Raw genomic sequence first — 21,108 nt, forward strand, 5'->3', positions numbered from 1 at the left:
ATCACACCTGGCCCCCAACACCCTGGCTTTCGGGTCAGTCCCAGCCCAACCTGCTGCTACCTGGATCCTTCCTTACCTTCCAAGTGTTCCGTGGTAACCAGGCCTAGCGCTACCATGAAGGCGATTTTCTGAGGAAAGGAACAGACAAAGGAGCATTAACACAACCGTCAACGTTCATTCATGCACTCAACAAACATCTGCTGCAGCAGGTGCAGGGCGATACCTCATGGGTGCCCCAACTGCAGAGGCCTCCAACTCCAGACGCCAAGTCAGTTTCTAAGAAACATGGGGAAATAGGATTCCCAAAGAGAGTATCTACAGCTCAATTTGGAGGAGCTCCTTGAAAACAATGGATACACGTATTCGAACATACTTTAAGGGGCTAAGGTGCACATTGCTGCGCTAATCCTTATGGGTGCCCCAACCGCTAAGGCCCCCAACTCCAGACACCAAGTCAGTTTCTAAGAAACACAGGGAAATAGGATTCCCAAAGAAAGCATCTACAGCTCAATTTGGAGGGGCTCCTTGAAAACACTGGATCCATGTATTCAAACATACTTTAAAGAGCTTAGGTGCACATAGCTGGGCTAATCACTGTCACATAACACGTTACTGGTTCATAACACATTTGCATCATTGGTCCTTTCATGGCTGTCTTTCATTTTATTTAATAATAAATTGAACATCATGAACCTACTAATAAACTCAAAACCTGACACTTGATCCATAAGTGGAATCTCTTCTGTGTTCCTCCCTTTATCTCATTCTTTTCACCCTCATTTCTAGTGATCCTAATCCTTCTCCAGTTTTGTAATGACCATTTCCTTGACTTTGTATACACATGCATGTATTTCTATCACTTATGAAACAGGGTGGCACTTAGTTTTATTGTTTTTTTTTTTTTTTTTGAGACAGGTTCTCACTCTGTCACCCAGACTGGAGTGCACTGGAGTAATCACAGCTCACTGCAGCTTCCATCTCCAGGGCTCAAGTGATCCTCCTACCTCAGCCTCCCGAGGAGCTGGGACCACAGGTGCGAACCACCGTGCCCAGCTAATTTTGTATTTTTTGTAGAGATGGAGTTTTGCCATGTTGCCCAGGCTGGTCTTGAACTCCTGGGTGCAAGCCTGCCCCAGCCTCCCAAAGTGCTGGGATTATAGACATGAGCCACCATGCCCAGCCCTTACCTGTTTTTGACCTGTGAAAAGGTCATGACACTGTATTGTCTACACAGCTCACTAGGGCATTTTTTTTTTCATTTGACATTCTTCGGTGGTGGAAGGCAGAATCTAGAACGGCCCCCAAGCCCCTACCGTACGGTGTAGCCACCCCCTATCATTCCCTGCCTTGAGTGTGGGCAGGATTGAAAATACCACGGGATTAGGTAACATCGCAGGGCCAAGAGGTGCCGGAGCCACTCCTATGGCGTATGATGTGACATAAGACCCCTGCTGGTGACGGGAGTGGGGCTCTCTTGCTGGCCTTGAGAGAGAGCCTGCCAGGAGTTCTGCGGCCACCACGCTGTAAAGAAGACCAACCCCCACAGCCTCACTCAGGGACGGCCACAGAGTAGGTGCTTGTGAGTATTTGATGAATCCATGAGTCAGTATTTCCTTGTCTGGGATATGACTTGCAATATATTTTCCCCATTTATCTTTTATTTATGGGGCTGGCTTATTTATTGTAGTTTCAGATTTACACGGAAGTTGCAAGACTCATTCCTGAGAGTTCCTGTATACCCCACACCCAGTTCATCACGACTAAAGAACCAACATCGGTACATCAGCTAAAACCCATACTTTATTTGGATTTCTTTAGTCTTTTTGTTTTTTACAGACAGAGTCTCACTCTGTCAACCAGGCTGGAGTGCAGTGGCACAATCATAGCTCACTGAAGCCTCAAACTCCTGGGCTCAAGCAATTCTCCTGCCTCAGCCTCCCAAGTAGCTGAGACTACAGGTGCATGCCACCATACCCAGCTCATTTTTAAATTTTTGGTAGAGACGAGGTCTTGCTATGTTGCCCAGGCTAGTCGCAAACTCTTGGCTTCAAGCGATCCTCCCATCTCTGCCTCTGGAAGCACTAGGATTACAGGTGTGAGCCACTGTGCCCTGCCCTTCGTTTTTCTGTCCCAGGATCCCACATGATATTTAGATATGGCCGGGCGAGGTGGCTCACGCCCGTAATCCCAGCACTTTGGGAGGCCAAGGCCCACGGATCACGAGGTCAGGAGATCGAGACCATCCTGGCTAACACAGTGAAACCCCGTCTCTACTAAAAATACAAAAAATTACCTGGGCGAGGTGGCGGGCGCCTGTAGTCCCAGCTACTCGGGAGGCTGAGACAGGAGAATGGCGTGAACCCCGGGGGGCGGAGCCTGCAGTGAGCTGAGATCGCGCCACTGCACTCCAGCCTGGGCGACAGCGAGACTCTGTCTCAAAAAAAAAAAGATATCATGCCTCCTTACACTCTTCCGGGTTGTGAGAGTTTCTCAGCTTGTCTTTTTTTTTTTTTTTCTTTTTTTTTGATGACCTGGACAGCTTGAGGAGGACCGGTCAGGTATTTTGCAGAGCCATCCTCAACTGGGATTTGTCTGATATTTTCCTCATGCGTGGACTGAGGTGGTGGGTTTGGGGGAGGAAGATCACAGAGGTAACACACCTTCTCATCACATCACAGCAAGGGCGCAGACCACCCACTTGACTCATCGCTGCTGGTGACACTGGTCACTGGCTGAAGTGTGTCTGCCAAGCTCCCCTCAGCAAAGCCACTCTTTCTGTGCCCGCCCCGTGTCCCCATACCGTACTTGTTGGGAATAAGTCACCATGGGCAGCTCACACTTAAGGAGCTGGGAATCAGGCTCCACTCAGGCGGGGCTTTTTTCATTTTGTTGCCATGCATCTAGATTTTTTTAAAAAGAGTATCGATTTTTAAATTGTAGTAAAAATTTTCAAATGTATCAATTTTTAATTTTTAAAATTTTAAATTAAATTGTAATAAAACATCGATATCTTCTTTTGCAGTGTTTTGATTTTTTGGATCCTGGCTAGAGGTGCCGAGGTAATAAAATAATTTTAGTCTCTAAAGTTTCACTTTTTACATTGAAATTTTTGATGCATTTGGAACCGATCCTGGTGTGCCCGGTGGGAAGTCGGGGCTCACTGCTTTCTGTATGGCTACCATTTGTTCCAGTACCATTTACTGAAAATTCCATCTTCCCATGTTTCACTGACTTAAGGAGCACTTTAATCATAAACGAAATTATCATAGATCTATTTGGGTCTATTTCTGGGCCTTCTATTTTGTTTCTTAAATCTGCCTCTCTAGGAGCTCCTGCCACACGTTCAGTTCTCAAGGCTTTAGGGTCTATTTTAATATCCGGGAGGATTAGAATATCCCTTCACTGTTTTTCCTGTTCAGTTTCCTGGCTCTTATTTTTTCATGTGAAATTCAGAAACCATCTTAGGGAGCTCTGAGAATGAGGGAATCAGCTGGTGGATTTGCTGGAATGTTAAAATCATAAATTAACTTTGGGCATAATGACAGTTTTATATTATTAAGTTTTCCTACTTAAATCTATGACATGCCCCTGTTCTTTTTTTTTTGAGACAGAGCTTCGCTCTTGTCACCCAGCCTGGAGTGCAGTGGCATGATCTCAGCTCACTGTAATCTCTGCCTCCTGGTTACAAGCGATTCTCTTGCCTCAGCCTCCCAAGTAGCTGGGATTACAGGTGCCTGCTACCAAGCTCGGCTAATTTTTGTATTTTTAGTAGAGACGGGGTTTCACCATGTTGGCCAGGCTGGTCTGGAACTCTTGACCTCAGGTGATCTGCCTGCCTCACCTCCCCAAAGTGCTAGGATTACAGGCGTGACCTACCACACCCAGCCTCTTCTTTCTTCTCCTTCTCCTCTCCTTTCTTCCTTCTCCTTCCTTCTTCTCCTCCTCCTCCTTTCCCTCCTTCTGTCTTAAGGGGTTTTAAATTTTTCCTCAAATATACATTGAATATTCTTATTATGTTTATTCTTGGCATTTAATCTTTTTGCTGCAATCGTAAATGGGGTTGTGTATAAAGCTTCTAACAGGTTACTGTGTTGCTATGAAGATTAGTGATATTTTTACATTAATTTGACACCCTGCTGCAATGCCAAATTCTCTTATTGTCTGCAGCTTTTTCAGCAATTCTCTTGGGTTTTCCAGATCATCTCGAATAGTTTACTCCTTTCTGATTTTTACTTCTATGCTGTTAAAAATAGTTCTAATTTTTCAGCTTTAAAGGGTATTTTCTGATTCATTTAAAGTCCCAACTGCTACAGATAAGCTAATCTGAGAACTCTTTCCACTTCGCACCTTCTTTCCCTCCTTCTCCTCTCAATTTTACTTAAATGAATCTTTTATATATTATCGGAGCACATCATATTTAAACTCTATTCTGACATCCTCACCCGCAGTTAAATACATTTGATGCTCACCCCAGTGCTGGTACCGAAGTTTCCCATGTCTCCTGGTTGCTTGAGTTTGGGTCTCCAGCAGTTTCTCATAAATGGCTCATGGAACATTTCCTGAACTCTCCAAAGATTTACAACATTTTTTTGTCGCCCAGACTGGAGTGTAGTGGCACGATCTTGGCTCACTGCAACCTCCACCTCCCAGGCTAAAGCGATTCTCCTGTCTCAGCCTCCCAAGTATCTGGGATTACAGGCGCCCACCACCACGCCCAGCTAATTTTTGTATTTTTACTAGAGATGGGGTTTCACCATGTTGGCCAGGCTGGTCTCAAACTCCTGACCTCAAGTGATCTGCCCACCTCGGCCTCCTAAAGTGCTGAGATTACAGGCGTGAGCCACCACGCCTGGCCAGATTTACAACTTTTTATCTGTAGCCTTTAAACTTGAAGGACAGCTTGGCTGCATATGAAATCCTTGGCTCATTCTTTCTTTCCTTTATTATCTTGCAGATGTTACTCTAGTTATCCTGGAATTGAATGTGGCTGTGGAAAAGTCAGACACCAGCTTAATTGTTTTCCCTCTAAAGTGACTCTTTTTTTTTTTTTTGGCCTGGATGCCTACAGGATTCTTTTGTTTCCACAGTCAGTCAGTAACTTCACTGGGTGTGTCTCAGCATTGCACATTTTCCCCCTGGAGCACACATCAGCTGTCCCTGGGACCCAATGTGTCCTTTCAAGATGCAGATTATAAAGCCTTTTTAAAAGTTCAGGACATTTTCCTTGAATTGTATTTCAAAAAGTGAAGTATCACCATACCATGAAAAGTGAGGTCTGTCAAATTCAATCCTGTGAGATGTGCACTCACATAGGTGGGAAATCAGTGGAGCAGCTGAGGGGGCTGCACAGCTGCCTGACTGGGAATTCTGGGGCCATCCAGCAGCTCAGCCAATCAGTACCAGTCTGGCAGCAGTCTGGTGCCACCTGGTTCAAATATCACTTTTGGACCCTGTGTCTAACTAACTGGACAGTGGCAGGGACTCCAGGACGCCCTGAGCTGCTGGCAGCCGTTTTACTGGCCTGACCTAGGAAGGCTGGGCTGGGAGAACACTGGGAATGTGGTGCCTCTGCTTCCTCACATCATCTTCTCCTCCCCGAGTCCCCTCTACCGACACTCATTTGAGGACAGGTTATGAACAGGAAACAGGAGCTAATGCCAACCACAGGACAGCCAAATTCACCTAATTGCAGGAAATTATGGAAACGTTTTAGTCATTCTGGGTTCCTTCTTTGATGCCTCCCGTTATACATGTGTTGTATCTTCTTTGCTTGCCTCCTGTAGTTTCACTTACTCCGAAACTTAAAAACTCATTATTGAGTTCTCTCTTCTGTCTTGCAAGATGGTGAGAAGCCGGCTACTAAGGAAGAGAAACCCAAAGCCAAGAAGGCTGATGCTGGTGTCAAGGTGAAAAGAGGGAACCTCAAATCTAAAAAGCCCAAGGGGGAGGCCCCATTGAAGCTGAAATCCCATCCTTGTCAGAGGAATTGGCAGATATTCCCAATCTGCTGTGTATTCCAGAAAGGCAGTGTACCAGAGGAAGTACTCAGCTGCTAAATCCAAGGTTGAAAAGAAAAAGAAGGAGAAGGTTCTTGCAACTGTTACAAACAGCTGGTGGTGACAAGAATGGTGGTACCCGGGTGGTTCAACTTCACAAAATGCCTAGATATTCTCCTACTGAAGACATGCCTTGGAAGCTATTGAGCCATGGCAAAAAACCCCTTCAGTCAGTATGGGAGAAAACTGCAAGCCAGCATCACCCCCAGGACCTTCTGATCATCCTCACTGGGCACCACAGAGGCAAGGGGGCGGTTTTCCTGAAGAGCTGGGCAGTGGCTGTTACTTGTGTCTGGACCTCTGGTCCTCAATTGAGGACACACCAGAAATTTGCCATTGCCACCTCAACCAAAATTGGTATCAGCAATGTGAAAATCCCAATACATCTTCCTGATGCTTAATTCATGCAGCAGCAGCTGCAGAACCCCAGATGCCAGAAAGGAGAGCTCTTTGACACAGAAACAGAGAAGTACAAGGTTACAGGGCAGCACAAGGTTGATCATCAAAAAGCTGTGGACTCGCAAACTTTACTGAATATCAAAGCTATTCCTCAGCTCCAGGGCTACCTGAGACCTGTGTTTGCCCTGATGAGTGGAGTTTATCCCTCACAAATTGGTGTTCTAAATTTCTTAAGAAGAACCTAATAAAGCATATATAAAAATAAAATAACTATTTTTTGAATTTCGTATACTTTTCCCCCTTCTGCCTCTGGTGTCCCTTACTGTGTCTTCTGCTGTATCCATGGCCCCCTGTGTTCATTCAGCTATGCATCCATTTCTGGGATGGTTTTATTTTTTAATGAATAATTCCAGCTCATGGTTAATTCTCTCCAGTAATTTAGCCACTTAGCCATCTCTTCCATAAATCTGTGTATTTTAGCCATGTAGTTTCCTTCTTAGTGCTGATTGTTTTCTTTTTTTTTTTTTTAAAAATCAGAGCAAGATATCAAATTTTTTTCCTAGTATTATGGTAAAAATAGCTTCTCTTTCCTGTATTTTTTGCTTATAGCAGCTTCATATTGATGTTTTGTTGTTAAACATAACTAAATGAGCTGAATTTTCCTATACTGGAGATTTGTAGCAGGTGGGAAAAGGATTACATTAGCCTTCTAGAAGCAACTCAAAGGCTCTGCCTCTCCTGCCAAAGCAATTGACTTCATTCTTCAACCCTCAGTGGGATTCTCTGGTTAACCACGCCTCCTCTGCCTCTCCCCCACTGTCAAAGAGGGTTTCTGCCACCTTCCCTGTTCCTGGATGCCTTACAGATTGCAGGTGCAATCCCTCCAGGAGATATATTTTGCCTGGCACTTTCTAAGACCTGACAACACCAAGCACTCCCTCCTCCAGCACATTCTCTCTGTATTACCTCAGGCCCAGCTTTTGCCTGACCCGGCCCTGTCTAAGCTAAGGCCAGGTCAGGCACTTCAAGATGGACTTCTGATCTTCAGGGAGTGCATGCCACTGACTTTTTCTGCAGCCTGTGGCTCCTTGGCCCTCTCTGGAGTCCCCTATACCATTCCCGGCCACTGCTTACTGCACCATCGGCTTGCTGCCCAGCCCTGACCTCTGCTGCCTCTGATGACACTAACACTTCTTGCCCAGTCTACTGATGCTCTGCTCATGTCTGAAATCCACAAAATGAAGAAAAAGATTCTTGTTGCTATTAGTTTATAGGGGATGCAGGGGGAGTCTCAGTTTTAAGTAGCTGCTCTGTTCCTTCTGGAAGCTCAGCCAAGTCTTTTTGCCCTGTGGGATCAACTGGCTTCATTCTGATAGACGTGTGTTCAAAACTGTGTTCTGTGGATTTGGTCAAATTTGCCTTACAATTCTGCTATTAGGTCAGTGCAAGGTAACTGCACAATTACTTTTGCACCAAATACATATCCCAAACAATGTTGCTATGGTGCACATAAGTTTGTGACTGTTAAATTATCTTGATGGATGTACCTTTAGTATTTACATTAATGTGTTTTTTTCATTCCTTTCAACCTTTCTGGTATTATTTAGGTATGCCTCGAACAAACAGCATACAACTGGATTGTGTTGTTTTTAAGCCTGTTTTCATTTCTCTAAAAGTAGGAAGATTTCATTTGCATTTATTATGGTTACTGAGTTATTTGGACTTATTTCCTCTACTTTATTTGTATTTTCAGTGTATCCTTATTTTTTCATTTCCTACTTCTTGGGGAAAAAAGCTCCACATTCACTTTTTTTTCCTCTGCTGATTTAGAAATTATAGGTGGCATTACATTTTTTTCACTGATTAGCCTAAATGTTTTGAGCATATGTTTCTAACTATACACGTTTCTAATAAAGGCTGGAGTTAATATTTCTATTCTTCTTCCCCAAATTACACTGCTCCTGGCATGTTCTAACTCCCTCTAAAACATCACCTCCAACCAATTTGTTATTGTTGCCTAGAATTTTCCTTTTATCTGCTTTGCAAAACAAAACTGGATTTTTTTTTTCAGTCTACACTTAAATACATCTACCTATAATCTAACAGTCTATACACTCAGTTGTTTCTTATACCCACTGGCTGTCTCTGGCTTCATCTATCTTCTGGCTAAAGCACAGTTCTTTTAAGGATGGTCTGTGGGTGATAAAATCCTTAGTCTTCCTATGTGTAGAATGTCTTTCTTTTGCCCTTGCTCTTGAAAAACAACTTAACTGGATATAAAATACTGAGTTGGCAGCGACTTTCCCTCAGCAGTCTGCAGATACTTATTGCTCTGTGGTCGTCTGGCTGAGGCTGCTGGAGGCCCCTGGCACATCTGTCATTCCGCTGTTTTTGCCCTGGTAGTTTTTTATGATTTTTCTCTTTATCTTTGACATGAATTTCTAGCCTCCTAGATTTGCTTTTATTAATCCCGCCTGAGAGATGGAGTCTATTTTTGATTTAAAAACTCAGACGCTCTTCAATCCTGGGACATTCTTCAGCTTTGCTTCTCCACCTGCCCCGTCACCCTACATCCACTCCCTCCTGCTGAAAGCTCCATGAGGTGAAAGCAAGGTTTCCCCACTTGCTTTCTGTCCCTGGCTGCTCCCGCGTATTTTTTCTTTTACATGTTTGCATCTCTGTGCTCCATACACGGTGTCCTATTCAAAAGCACTAATTATCTCGGTTCCTGCCATCTAGTAAGCTTTTCAAATGACATCTCATCACCATGTTTTTCATCATCAAATTTTCGAATTTTTATGTTCATCTAATTGTTTTATATCCTTGATTTTTGTGCTTCATTATTCCTTATTTCTAGACATTACTCCTTTCTTTGTGCATCTTAAACACGCTTATTTAAAAGCTGTTGCTAGAGCATTTAGCACAATTCACTTCATCTGGAATAAATTCATGTTCCAAATGTTGATCTCATTGATCGCCGCCCTTGGCATGAGATTTCGTATATGTCAGAATTCTGCAGAGACTTACCTGGGCACAATTTCTTTCCTTTTTTTTTTTTTTTTTTTTTGTTGTTGTTTAATATGGAATGTCACTCAGTTGCCCAGGCTGTAGTGCAGTGGCGCAATCTCGGCTCACTGCAAGCTCCGCCTCCTGGGTTCATGCCATTCTTCTGCCTCAGCCTCCCGAGTAGCTGGGACCACAAGTGCCCACCACCTCGCCCAGCTAATTTTTTGTATTTTTAGTAGAGACGGGGTTTCACCGTGTTAGCCAGGATAGTCTCGATCTCCTGACCTCGTGATCCGCCCGCCTCGGCCTCCTTAAGTGCTGGGCACAATTTCTTTCTTTTTCTCTCCCTCACACTTACCCTTCCCTTTCAGCAAGTTTGCAGTTGCCTCAGCGCTGGCTACTTCCCTAGGTCTGGCTGTGGCCCGGACTAGCAGAGAAGCCTGGTCAACTTGTCTCTTACCCAAGGAATTCTTGGAACCCACTGCCCTGCGTGAGCTGCCCACCCTCAGGGTCACCCTTGCTCAATTCCGAACCTGGAGCCCGACAGCCAAGGGTGTGGGTCCCTGGCTGCCGTGTTTTAGGGACACAGCAACGTTCAGCGCCATCATTATCCTCTCTCTCTCCACTGTATCTGGGGTCGCTGTGGGTTTGAAACGGAGAGGTCCATTCACGTGAACCCAGAGTCTTCCTGATGGACTGGGTGCTTGGACGGATTTCAAGAGAGGGAGTGACTTACTTATTTCTGAATTTTGGAAAGATCATTTGCATGGTGAATAGACAGGAAGCCATCCAGGGGCAGGGAGACCGGCTGGGGTCCACTGCAGTAGCCCTGGGCAGATATGAGACAGGAAGGAGGGCTGGGCACAGGGCCAAACCGTGTGTGTGAACAGGGCTTGCCCAGAGAGGTGCGGGGGCTGGGACCTTGCTCTGACTGCCTTTTGCAGGGCATGTGCTGATTTGAGGGCAGCCAGACTCATTCAGGCAGGCTGTAGGCCTTGGGACAGGAGGGAGCAGAGAGCGCCCTGGGTTGGGAGCCAGAAGCCCAGGTTCTGTCTGAACTTAGCATGCAGCCCCGTGATCGTACATGTGGTTTGCCTCCGAGCCTCAGCTTCCTCATCTGTAAAATGAACCTTGTAATTCCCGGCCCCTGCTACTGTGCAGCCACCGTGAGGACAGTGGGAGAAGGAAGGGGAAGCACAGTCAGCCTTGAGGCTCAGTGGCGATCAGCGTGGGGTGATGGCCGCTGCCCTGTACCGGACACTGCCACCTCACATCCCTGAGCTTCCACTGCCCGTCACCTTGACACCTGTAGGTGCACGCATGTCACGCGTTTTAGAGCACTGCAGATGTGAGGAGCCTACTAGGAAGCACGTCCATGCCGCAACCTCACCCTCGCTGTGAGAAACCCCAGGGTAGCTGAGGCAGCCTGGCAGCCTGGGAACCTCAGTCTCACGGTGGCCCCGCCCACCCCCAGCCTCCGCCTCCACTCCCAGTTGCTTCCTGGGTCCCCACTCTCTATGTATTGCTGTAGGTGTCATTTTCTGTTATGGCTGAAATCAGGAGGCATCTGAGGGATGGCAGAAAGGCTGGAGATGTGAGGTCCCGGCCCGGCTGGCTCAAGCTGAGTTGCAGCTACAACCTTGGGCAAGTCGCTCTAAGCCTGTGGTTTCTAAATCCTAAAGGGGACACGATCCCACCACTGTACGCTTGTATGGGGTGAACAGGCCAGCCGTGTTCAGTGTCCCGCACGTGCCTGGTATGGAGTGGGGCATGGGATGTTCGCAGCCTGGGAGCCCTGGGCTTAGGATCATGAAAGACTTTGGCTTCCCTGGCTGTGACCTGGAAGGGCAGATGAGCAAGTGTCCTTCGGGGAGTCTCAGCCACACACAAAAGGACAGGCCCTTCAAGAAGGTTTTGGCCTTGGTCACAGGAAGGGCGGAACACAGCTAAGAGATGAGCACTCATTACTGATATCCATCCTGATTCCAGGAAATGGCTTTGTGGGGCACTGGCACAACATGCTGAAACAGACGGTAAACGAGGAAGAAAGGGGAAAGGACAGTAAACCTAGGAAAGTAAGGTGAAGCCATGTCATAGGCCCTAACAATTATTAGAGGTGGGACACAGACTGGCCTGTGAGCTCCCTAGCAGCCAGAGCAAAGAGGGATGCAGGGCCAGGAACACAATCCCACGATCCACTGACCTGCTGGAATCTCTGGGAAGTGCAGGGGGCGCTGGGAGGGTGAGGCCAGCCTTGTGGCCCCCTGGGGAGGCTGGTAATGCGGCCCCTTTCACACCCATAATCTTTATATGGAGGAAAAGCTGTGAGCTGCAAGTGGGAAAATCAGGGAAGGATCATAACCCAAAGTATCAGGCAGCCTCTTCACGACTGAGCGGTTCGGGTCCCGAGCAGTTGGTTCTGATCCCAAATCTGACCTCCACTCAGCCTGACCAAAGGCAGAGGTGGTGTCTCCAGTGGCGAGGCTGCACGGCATAGACCGCAGGCTCTGAGCCCAGACGCCTGAGTGTGGCTCCCATCTCTGAGGATCAGTGCCTCTGGGCCTCAGCGTCCCCATCTGTACCACAGGCTAAAAACAGTCCCTTCCTGTGGGGTCTGAAACTGACCCATGTTGAGCATGGACAGGCGGCAGCTAGCGCTCTCCTAGGTGGTCTTATCTCGTTCTGCCGTTCCCCACATGGACCTCGTGGGGTCCGAGAGCTACCGAAATATTCCTCCCCATGGTGCACGGGTCACTCTGGGACACTGTTGACTCGACGTCCCCTTCTGCTGCAGCCCCTGTTGCCATTTAGCATGGCTCTGAGCAACCCCTGGGCTGGCCATCCCGTATGTGCCCTGCTGAGGGCGAGTGCCACTTTCTGGGGAGCCGCGGTGACAGCGGAGTTGCACAAACACCAATCATGTTTCTTCACAAAAATCCACACCCCTACCAGCTGACCCTGGCTCATCCCGTGACGTTTCTGGGGGTAGCTACTGCTGTCCAGCTTCCAGGCTCTAACTCAGACACTTCACTGATGGCTTCAAGGTCCTGCAGTCTGTGCAGCACAGCTCTTCTCACTATGTATGTATGAATGTATGTATGCACGTATGTATGTATATGAAATGGAGTCTTGCTCTGTCGCCCAGGCTGGAGTGTGGTGGCGCGATCTGGGCTCAACGTAACCTCCGCCTCCCAGGTTCAAGCGATTCTCCTGCCTCATCCTCCCAAGTAGCTGGGATTACAGGTGTGTGGTACCACGCCTGGCTCACTGTATTTTTGTAGAGACGGGGTTTCACCATGTTGACCAGGCTGGTCTTAAACTCCTGACCTCAGGTGATCTGCCCACCTCGGCCTCCCAAAGTGCCGGGATTACAGGTGTGAGCCACTGCGCCTGGCCTTGGTCCTCTTTTAAAATAAACTTTAATAAGGATTTTTATCCCAGGACATGCTGTAATTGCAAGTTCTATCTATTTAAGTCATCGCATATGTTTACACTAATTTTGTAATTAGATGTAATTATACTAATTGTATAAATGCACAATAATTGACTAAGATATATTAAATACTTTGAGAGAACAAAGAGCATCCACCCAGAATACTTTCCCCAATATTAAGGGTGCAGCTGAACCCCAAGAGGGGACAGAAGGGTCATCATGGGAGCTTTGGGCTGCAAGCCAAGCCAGGGCTTCACAGTGCACATGCAGGTGCAGACACCGCCTCAGAATGGAACGGACTTTCTTGAGACAATTAGGCCCAGGGCCACAGAGGAGACTTGGTTCACGCTGCAGACTCACTTAGCTCCTTGACTTCATTGGCTTTTTAGACATGTCGAAGGACAGTAATCAAGTCATTCTTCTGCTCAAAGATATTCCATAGCTCCCCATTACCTAAAAATAAAGCTCCACTTTGTCAGCCTGCATTCAGGCCCTCCAGGACCAGGCTCCAATGTCTGTCTTCACCCCCTACTGCAGTCCGAAAGCCCAGCTGACTGGTCTGGGTGTGTGGAATCCTTTCCCACTCGTGTGCTATTGCCTATGCAGTGCCCTCCGGCTGGTGAGCTACCCTCTGCCTCCTGTTCTCTGCTGGATCCTGGCAACTCCTCTACCCCTGCAGACCATGCCTTCTCTCCAAAGCCTTCCTCAGTCCTTCCAGGAGGAAACAGCTCTCTCCCTTTGCCTCATCTCCTGTAGCCCTTCATTTAGAATTCTCTCATGACACACGCATTTTTGAACCCATTAGAGTCCTTGGTAGCCATCTCTGTCTTTACCCATGGAAGCGAGTTTCCCAAGGGCAAGGACGATGGCTGCCTGCATCCTGACATCCCTAGCCTTTGGCATGGAGCCTCACAGGGAGCAAACTCAACGGCATGTTGAACAACTAAAGGAAAAAGTGAAGGGAAGAACAATGGGTTTCCTTTGGTAATGAATGACAGTACATTGATGGGAAGAATCGTTGGGAGCTGCAGGGGCCCAGGGGGTCCGGGGCGGGGTGCTGCAGTTGGGGATAGGGTGGTTAGAAACCACTCCTGGGGGCCAACATGTCTCAACTGAGTCTTGTGGAATGAAGGGCACAGCAGGGAGGGAAAAGGGAACCGAGTCTGAGCTTGGTGGCTTACACTTGTAATCCCAGCACTTCAGGAGGCTGAGGCAGGAGGATCACTTGAGGCTTGAGGCCAGGAACTCGAGACCAGCCTGGGCAACATGGAGAGACCCTGTGATATGGTTTGGTTGTGTCCCCATCCAAATCTCATCTTGAATTCCCACATATTGTGGGAGGGACCTGGTGGGAGGTAATTAAATTATGGGGAGGGTCTTTCCTGTGCTGTTCTCTTGATAGTGAATAAGTCTCACAAGATCTGATGGGTCTAAAAATCGGAGTTTCCCTGCACAAGCTCTCTCTTTGCTTGCCGCCATCCATGTAAGATGTGACTTGCTCTTTCTTTCCTTCTGCCATGATTGTGAGGCTTCCCCAGCCATGTGGAACTGTGAGTTCTCCATTAAACCTCTTTCCTTTGTAAATTGTCCAGTCTCAGGTATGTCTTTATCAGCAGTGTGAAAACGGACCAATATAGTAAATTGGTACCAGTGGAGTGGGATGTTGCTGAAAAGACACCCCAAAACGTGGAAGTGACTTTGGAACTGGGTAATAGCCAGAGGTTGGAACAGTTTGGAGGGCTCAGAAGAAGACAGAAAAATGTGGAAAAGTTCAGAACTTCCTAGAGATTTGTTAAATGGCTTTGACAAAATTGCTGACAGTGAGATGAACAATAAGGTCAGGCTGAGGTGGTCTCAGATGGAGATGAGGAACTTGTTGGGAACTGGAGCAAAGGTGACTCATTATGTTTTAGCAAAGAGACTGGCAGCATTTTGCCTCTGCCCTAGAGACTTGTGGAACTTTGAACTTGAGAAAGATGATTTAGGGTATCTGGCAGAAAAAACTTCTAAGCAGCAAAGCATTTGAGAGGTGACTTGGGTGCTGTTAAAGGCATTCAGTTTTAAAAGGGGAAACAGCATAAAAGTTCAGAAAATGTGCACCCTGACAATGCGATAGAAAAGAAAATCCCATTTTCTGAGGAGAAATTCAAGCTGGCTGCAGAAATTTGCATAAGCAATGAGGAGCCGAATGTTAATCACCAAGACAGTGGGGAAAATGTCTCCAGGGCATGTCAGAGACCTTTGCAGCAGCCCCTCCCATCACAGGCCTAGAGGTTTAGGAGGAAAAAATGGTTTCTTGGGCTGGGCCCAGGGTCCCTCTGCTGTGCACAGTCTAGGGACTTGGTGCCCTGTGTCCCAGCCACTCCAGCCATGACTAAAAGGGGCCAAGGCACCCCTCAGCCTGTTGCTTCAGAGGGTGGAAGCCCAAGCCTCGGCAGCTTCCACATGGTGTTGAGCCTGTGGGTGCACAGAAGAATTGAGGTTTGGGAACCTCTGCCTAGATTTCACAGGATATATGGAAATGCTTGGATGTCCAGGCAGAAGTTTGCTGCAGGGGCAGAGCCCTCATGGAGAATCTCTGCTAGGGCAGTGCAGAAGGGAAATGTGGAGTCGGAGTCCCTACACAGTCTCTACTGGGGCACTGGCTAGTGGAGCTGTGAGAAGAGGGCCACTGTCCTCTGGACACCAGAATGATAGATCCACCAACAGCTTGTACTGTGCACCTGGAAAAGCTGCAGACACTCAACGCCAGCCAGTAAAAGCAACCAGGAGGGAGGCTGTACCCTGCAAAGCCACAGCGGCAGAGCTGCTCAAGGCTGTGGGAGCTCACCTCTTGAATCAGCATGACCTGGATGTAAGACATGGAGTCAAAAGAGATAATTTTGGAGCTTTCAGGTTTAACTGCCCCACCGGATTTTGGACTTGCATGGGGCCTGTAGCCCCTTTGTTTTGGCCAATTTTTCCAATTTGGAATGGCTGTATTTACCCAATGCCTGTACCCTCATTGTATTTAGGAAGTAACTAATTTGCTTTGATTTTACAGGCTCATAGGCGGAAGGGACTTGCCTTGTCTCAGATGAGACTTTGGACTGTGGCCCTTCTGAGGTTAATGTTGAAATGAGTTAAGACTTTCAGGGACTGTTGGGAAGGCATGATTGGTTTGAAATACAAAGACATGAGATGTGGGAGGAGCCAGGGGCAAAATGATATGGTTTGGCTGTGTCCCTACCCAAATCTCATCTTGAATTCCCACACGTTGTAGGAGGGGCCTGGTGGGAAGTAACTGAATCATGGGGCGGGTCTTTCTCATGCTGTTCTCCGTGATAGTGAATAGGTCTCACAAGATCTGATGTGTTTAAAAAACGGGAGCTTCCCTACACAAGCTCTCTCTTTGCCTGCCACCATCCATGTAAGATGTGACTTGCTCCTCCTTATCTTCTGTCATGATTCTGAGGCTTCCCCAGCCACATAGAACTGTGAGTTCTCCATTAAACCTGTTTCCTTTGTAAATTGCCCAGTCTTGGGTATGTCTTTATAAGCAGCATGAAAATGGACTAATACACCCTGTCTCTACAAAACATTAAAAAATTAGCCAGGAGTGGTGGTGCACACCTGTGGTCCCAGCTACTTGGGAGGCTCGGGTGGGAGGATCACTTAAGCCTGGGAGGTTGAGGCTGCAGTGAGCTATGATGGTGCCAATGCATGCCAGCATGGGTCAAAGAGTGAGACTCTATCTCAAAAAAAAAAAAAAAAAAAGACAGAAAGAAAAAAAGAAAAGGAAACTGGGTGGGAAGGGTTGAATGGAAAAGACCCAGAGTGGAGGATGCGGGGCTGGTGTTGGCCTAGGATGCCGAGGACCAAGCTGCAGTACACCTGCTGCCACCACCAGTTCAGCAAAGGATGGCCCTGAGTCAGCTGCTGTCCCTGCACCACCATTAGTGCAGGGACTGCATGTCCACTATGTATTTGGATGGTTCAATATGAGCTTATTTATCTGGCCTCCTTCAGAGGGTGTGTGGGGGACATGGAGACATAGGCAATTTCTAGCAAGTTCTCCAGGCACCTTCAGGAGACTTCTGCCACCTCTCATGCCAGCCTGGGACACAGCTACTTCTACAGTGCCCAGGGTCCCGCACACACCCAGGACTGGCCATGGCAGAGAAGAGGCAGGGGCCGCTTCGGGGCTATGTGCTGCCCAGAGGAGCCCCTTTCCCTCCTGGACTCAGGATGGAGGGGCCCGCAGCCAGGGCCCCTGGGATGGGGTGTAATGGCCAAAAGTCCCCACCAGGTGCTGTCCAGGGGCTCAGCAAACGTGAACTCGTGGAATCCTCCTAGCAGCCCTGTGAGGAAGGAGACCCTGCCATTCCCACCTTACAGATGAGCAAACAGATGCGAGCTGCTCCCAGTCACACCGTTGGAAATTGGCAGTGCAGGACCCACGCAGAATGATTCTAGAATTTGTGCTAACCACCGCCCCACACTGCTGTTCAGCCAGTGCCTCCCTGAGATAGAACAGTTGAGACCCGGGCTTGCTGGGTGAGGCCCCATCATGGTCGCCGACTGCACAGGGCAGCTGTGCCGGTGGCTTGTCGGGACCATCCCACAGTGAGGCCATCCCCGCTATACACAGTGGCCTCAGACGGCACCTGCAGGCTGAGCAAAGCCTGAGTCCTCCAGAGAGGACTGTCCTACCTCAGGGTTCTCCTGGGTCGGGGGCCGGTCTTCCTTCTTCTTTTTGGTGGCCTGAGCTCCCTGAGATGGCTCCTCTGTGGGTGGCTGCGACTCCGCTGTGTTCTCGGGCTGCGTCTGCACTTGAGGCTGAATGATGATGACCTGGAAGATGCCATGGAGGGGTGAAGGGGACAGTGATGGGGAGGGAGGGGTGAGGGGAAGAGAGGAGGGGTGGAGGGGACAGTGATGGGTTGCGGGGTGAGGGGAAGAGGGAAGGGGTGGAGGAGGCTGGAGAGCGAGGGTGAGGGGCACAGGGAGGAAGGGAAGAGTGAAGGGGGCTGGGGAGGTAGCTGGTAGGGCACAGGGCAGGGGTTGGGGAGCACAGAGCCTGGGCCGGGCCAACCTGGGAGGGCAGATCCCCAGGAACTGGGTGGTTTGCGCCCCTGTGTGTCTAGCACCTACCCCTCCTGACACACCTTTTCCACCATGGGGAGGGTCTGCATGAGAAGCTGGCCTGGTTTAGGAACCGGGAAGGTCTGAGTTCCAGTCCTGCCCCACCGCTTCCCAGCTGTGTGGCCTCAGGGGACTCACTGCTTCTGAGAGTCAGGTTGGTCATCAGTGAAACTGGCCACACCTCTCCCCAGGGAGGCCGTGCACACTCAGGCAGCGAGGACTTCTCATCCCAGCTCAGGTGCAGATGAACTGAGGCCACGAGAGCTCAGACTTGCTCCTGGCCTGAGGCCATCCAGTCAGGAGGCAGAGGGGCTGGGAACCCCTCAGGTCAGCCTGGCTCCGTTTCTCCCTCCCCACGCCACAGCCTGAGACACATAAGCCTGGCTTGGGGGCACAAGTGGGAATGACGTTCTATTTTTTTTCATAGCCATGAGGCCCCTAACATGGTGGACGGGGAAGGGGAAGGGGGTCTTCAGACGCCACCCTGCACCAGCCCCCCTTAGGGAGCCTTCCTCGGGGCTCAGGGGGTGCTCTGGTTTGATGAAAGGGCGTGATGCTGAAAATCAGCTTGAAATCCACCCATCCAGCCCAGCCTCTCCCTGGGCCAGGATCCGCTCCATTTCTAGCTCTACCATTTTATTTCTTTGGACAGGAAATTGGGAAAGAATTATTAGTTTTCATGGCTCCAAGAATAATTCTCCAGGACCCGTCAGCCACAGTCTGGTTTAAACTAGGAATTACTTGAACTTGGGTGTTTTTTTGGTTTGTTTTTCCCTAAGCACAGGTGGTGACTGTCTGATGAATTTGAGGCTTCTGAGCACAAAGAGAAAACATGTCCCATTTTTCTGCTGGTTTAAGGGAAGCTCTGTATTCCCCTTTGTATCACATTTTTAAAACCCCAAAATCTCTGTATGGAAAAAAAATGTCCATTTTTATATTCATGGGAAGAAAAACATTAAGATCTCCAATAGGAAAAAGGGCAAAGAATATTCTCAAGTCACACATGAGAAGACAGAATTCTTAAGTGTAAGAAAAACACTGAAGCTTAACAGTAACCAAGGGAATTCAACTTTCAACAATGAGGCATGTGTGTGTGCCTAGTAAATGAACAAAAAAGTGTTTAAAGGACCAAAATCAAATGCCGGTGCAGATGCAGTGAAACAGACACACTCCTTCCAACATCTGCTAAGCACCTTGTCTGGATCAGGTGCCCTCCTGGGATACACCTGCCATCCCGCCATGGCCCATGACAACTCTTCAGACTGCGAATTCTTTGAGGGGGCCCTCGGTGGGCAGGAGAGCCTGGAAGCACAGGACTCCCGGGAATGCACTGGGTGCAACAGCACCAGGTCACATGAGGGTCAGCCGTCAACATCCAGGCTGGAGAAGCAGATGATACCCCAGCCATAAGTAAGAGAGGGGCGGCCTGGCAGACCCCAAATGGGGAACAGAGAGAAAGAGGCCACAGACAGGGGATGGCAGGGATGAGGCAGCCCCGAAGGCCTCAAACAGCACAACCACCAGGAGCTTGGAGGGGAGCAGCGGGAGGACCTTAGTTTTAGTTTTAAAACTTGGCAAAAATTATGGGAGATTGTGCACTTGGGCAGTGGGGTAAAAACAGCCCTTGACCATCCAACTCCACCAGCAGAGACGGAGAATCAATATCTCTTCTAGTCACTCATTCAGCCACACGTGTCATTAACTGGTTAATCATTTGAACGAATTCATTCATTGACCAATCACTCCTTTTCCACTGGTATTAATTCATTCAGGCATATTGTCTCTGGATCGCATATTCATTCATCTGTTCATGTACTAATTCACTCCCTTAATCATGTGTTCACACTCCATTCATTCATTCGTTCCTCTGTTTCTGTCCCATTCATTCATCTGTCCACTTGATCATTCTGCCTCCTGGTCATTCATTCTGCCTGGGCTTGTTCATTTGGCCCTTCCCATATGATTGCCCTCGGCCTCCTGTATGCGGCCGCACACCCTTTCCGGAACCTGCTGGTGGGCACTCACCTTGTTGTCAGCACTGATGAGGAGGGGCTGGACTTTGATGCTGTCGCTGACCACAGACACAGCGGTGCTGGGGGCCATGGCGGTGGCATTGCTGGGGGAGGTGGAGATGATGGCGTAGGCCACCCCTGCACTGCTCAGCGGAGAGGCGAGGGCGGCGGGCTCGGCAAGGGCCTGGGGCTGGCTGCCGGGTGCTGGCACATGGCTGACAGTGTTGTTGGCGGTGGGGAGGGCTGGGCTGGGGTTCTTCACGCTGACCACGGTGGCCTTCTGGAATGTTGGGGGCTGCTTGGGTGGCCGGTCCCGGCCCGGGGCAACGGGGAGGCTGTCTGGAATCAGAGTCTTTGGCCTAACCTGGGAAGAAGGGACGGGTGTGTGGTCAGACAGGCAGACACACAGGAGTGCAGGGGAGGGGCCGCCCTGGCTTGGAGACTTCCTATATTCAAGGGGAGGGAGCAGCATCAGAAAGAGCACAGAGCCTGTCATGGCCTCACAGCGGGTGAGACCTCGACCCCAATGCCTCTCTCCTCCTGGGCTTGCACTGACTGGCCACGGGGCTCAGGAGGGGATGCTCTGAACCCAAGGCCCTCCCAGCTGCACTAGGAGAGAATGGTGAAGAGCAGCAGGGAGGATTGGAAGGCAGTGCTTGGGCGCGAGGGGACAGTCTGTGCAGTGTGACACCCTGCAGATCAAGTCGCAAGCAGCAAAGCCCCCTTTGGCCTCAGAAGTCTGGAAAGTGCTGCCCCTTGGCAGGGACTGGGAGGGGCTGTGAGGGCTCCTGGGCCTTGCCCAGTTCTGCTTCTCAATCTGAGTGAGGGCTGCTGCTGTGCTCCGGTGAAAACCAGAGCTGAGACCGCATGACTGCTGCGGGACTCCTGAATGACAGTGAAGGTGTGCAGAGGGCAGCTGGGCAGCCACCGGGTGGTTCAGGCCGGGGCTCTGGACAGACTGTTTGGGCCCAATCCTGGCTCCTCTGGGGTCCTGGTGACACACCTGAACTGGGTCAGGTCCCTCATCTGCATGAGGTGATGAGACTTACTGGGGTTTGGAAGAAAGAAAATGCACAGG

The 21,108-nt window shown here is 49.1% G+C and overlaps 1 protein-coding gene across 4 annotated transcripts in view; it reads right to left on the minus strand.

The window, feature by feature from the left end:
- Nucleotides 1-21,108, minus strand: part of PHF21B (PHD finger protein 21B) — a 124,600-nt gene that overhangs the window by 14,777 nt on the left and 88,715 nt on the right. For 2 of the 4 annotated variants that reach the window (XM_032139496.2, XM_032139498.2), the window contains 3 exons: nt 20,044-20,394; nt 17,587-17,727; nt 77-128 (listed from right to left, as the gene is read on the minus strand). In XM_032139496.2, the coding sequence (XP_031995387.1) occupies nt 77-128; nt 17,587-17,727; nt 20,044-20,394 (544 nt within the window). The remainder of the gene's footprint in view (nt 1-76; nt 129-17,586; nt 17,728-20,043; nt 20,395-21,108) is intronic. The other 2 variants (XM_058430981.1, XM_058430982.1) reach the window with 1 other exon arrangement.

The sequence above is a fragment of the Hylobates moloch genome, unplaced genomic scaffold (genome assembly GCF_009828535.3).
Source record: "Hylobates moloch isolate HMO894 unplaced genomic scaffold, HMol_V3 SCAFFOLD_19, whole genome shotgun sequence".
In the NCBI taxonomy this organism is placed as follows: domain Eukaryota; kingdom Metazoa; phylum Chordata; class Mammalia; order Primates; family Hylobatidae; genus Hylobates; species Hylobates moloch.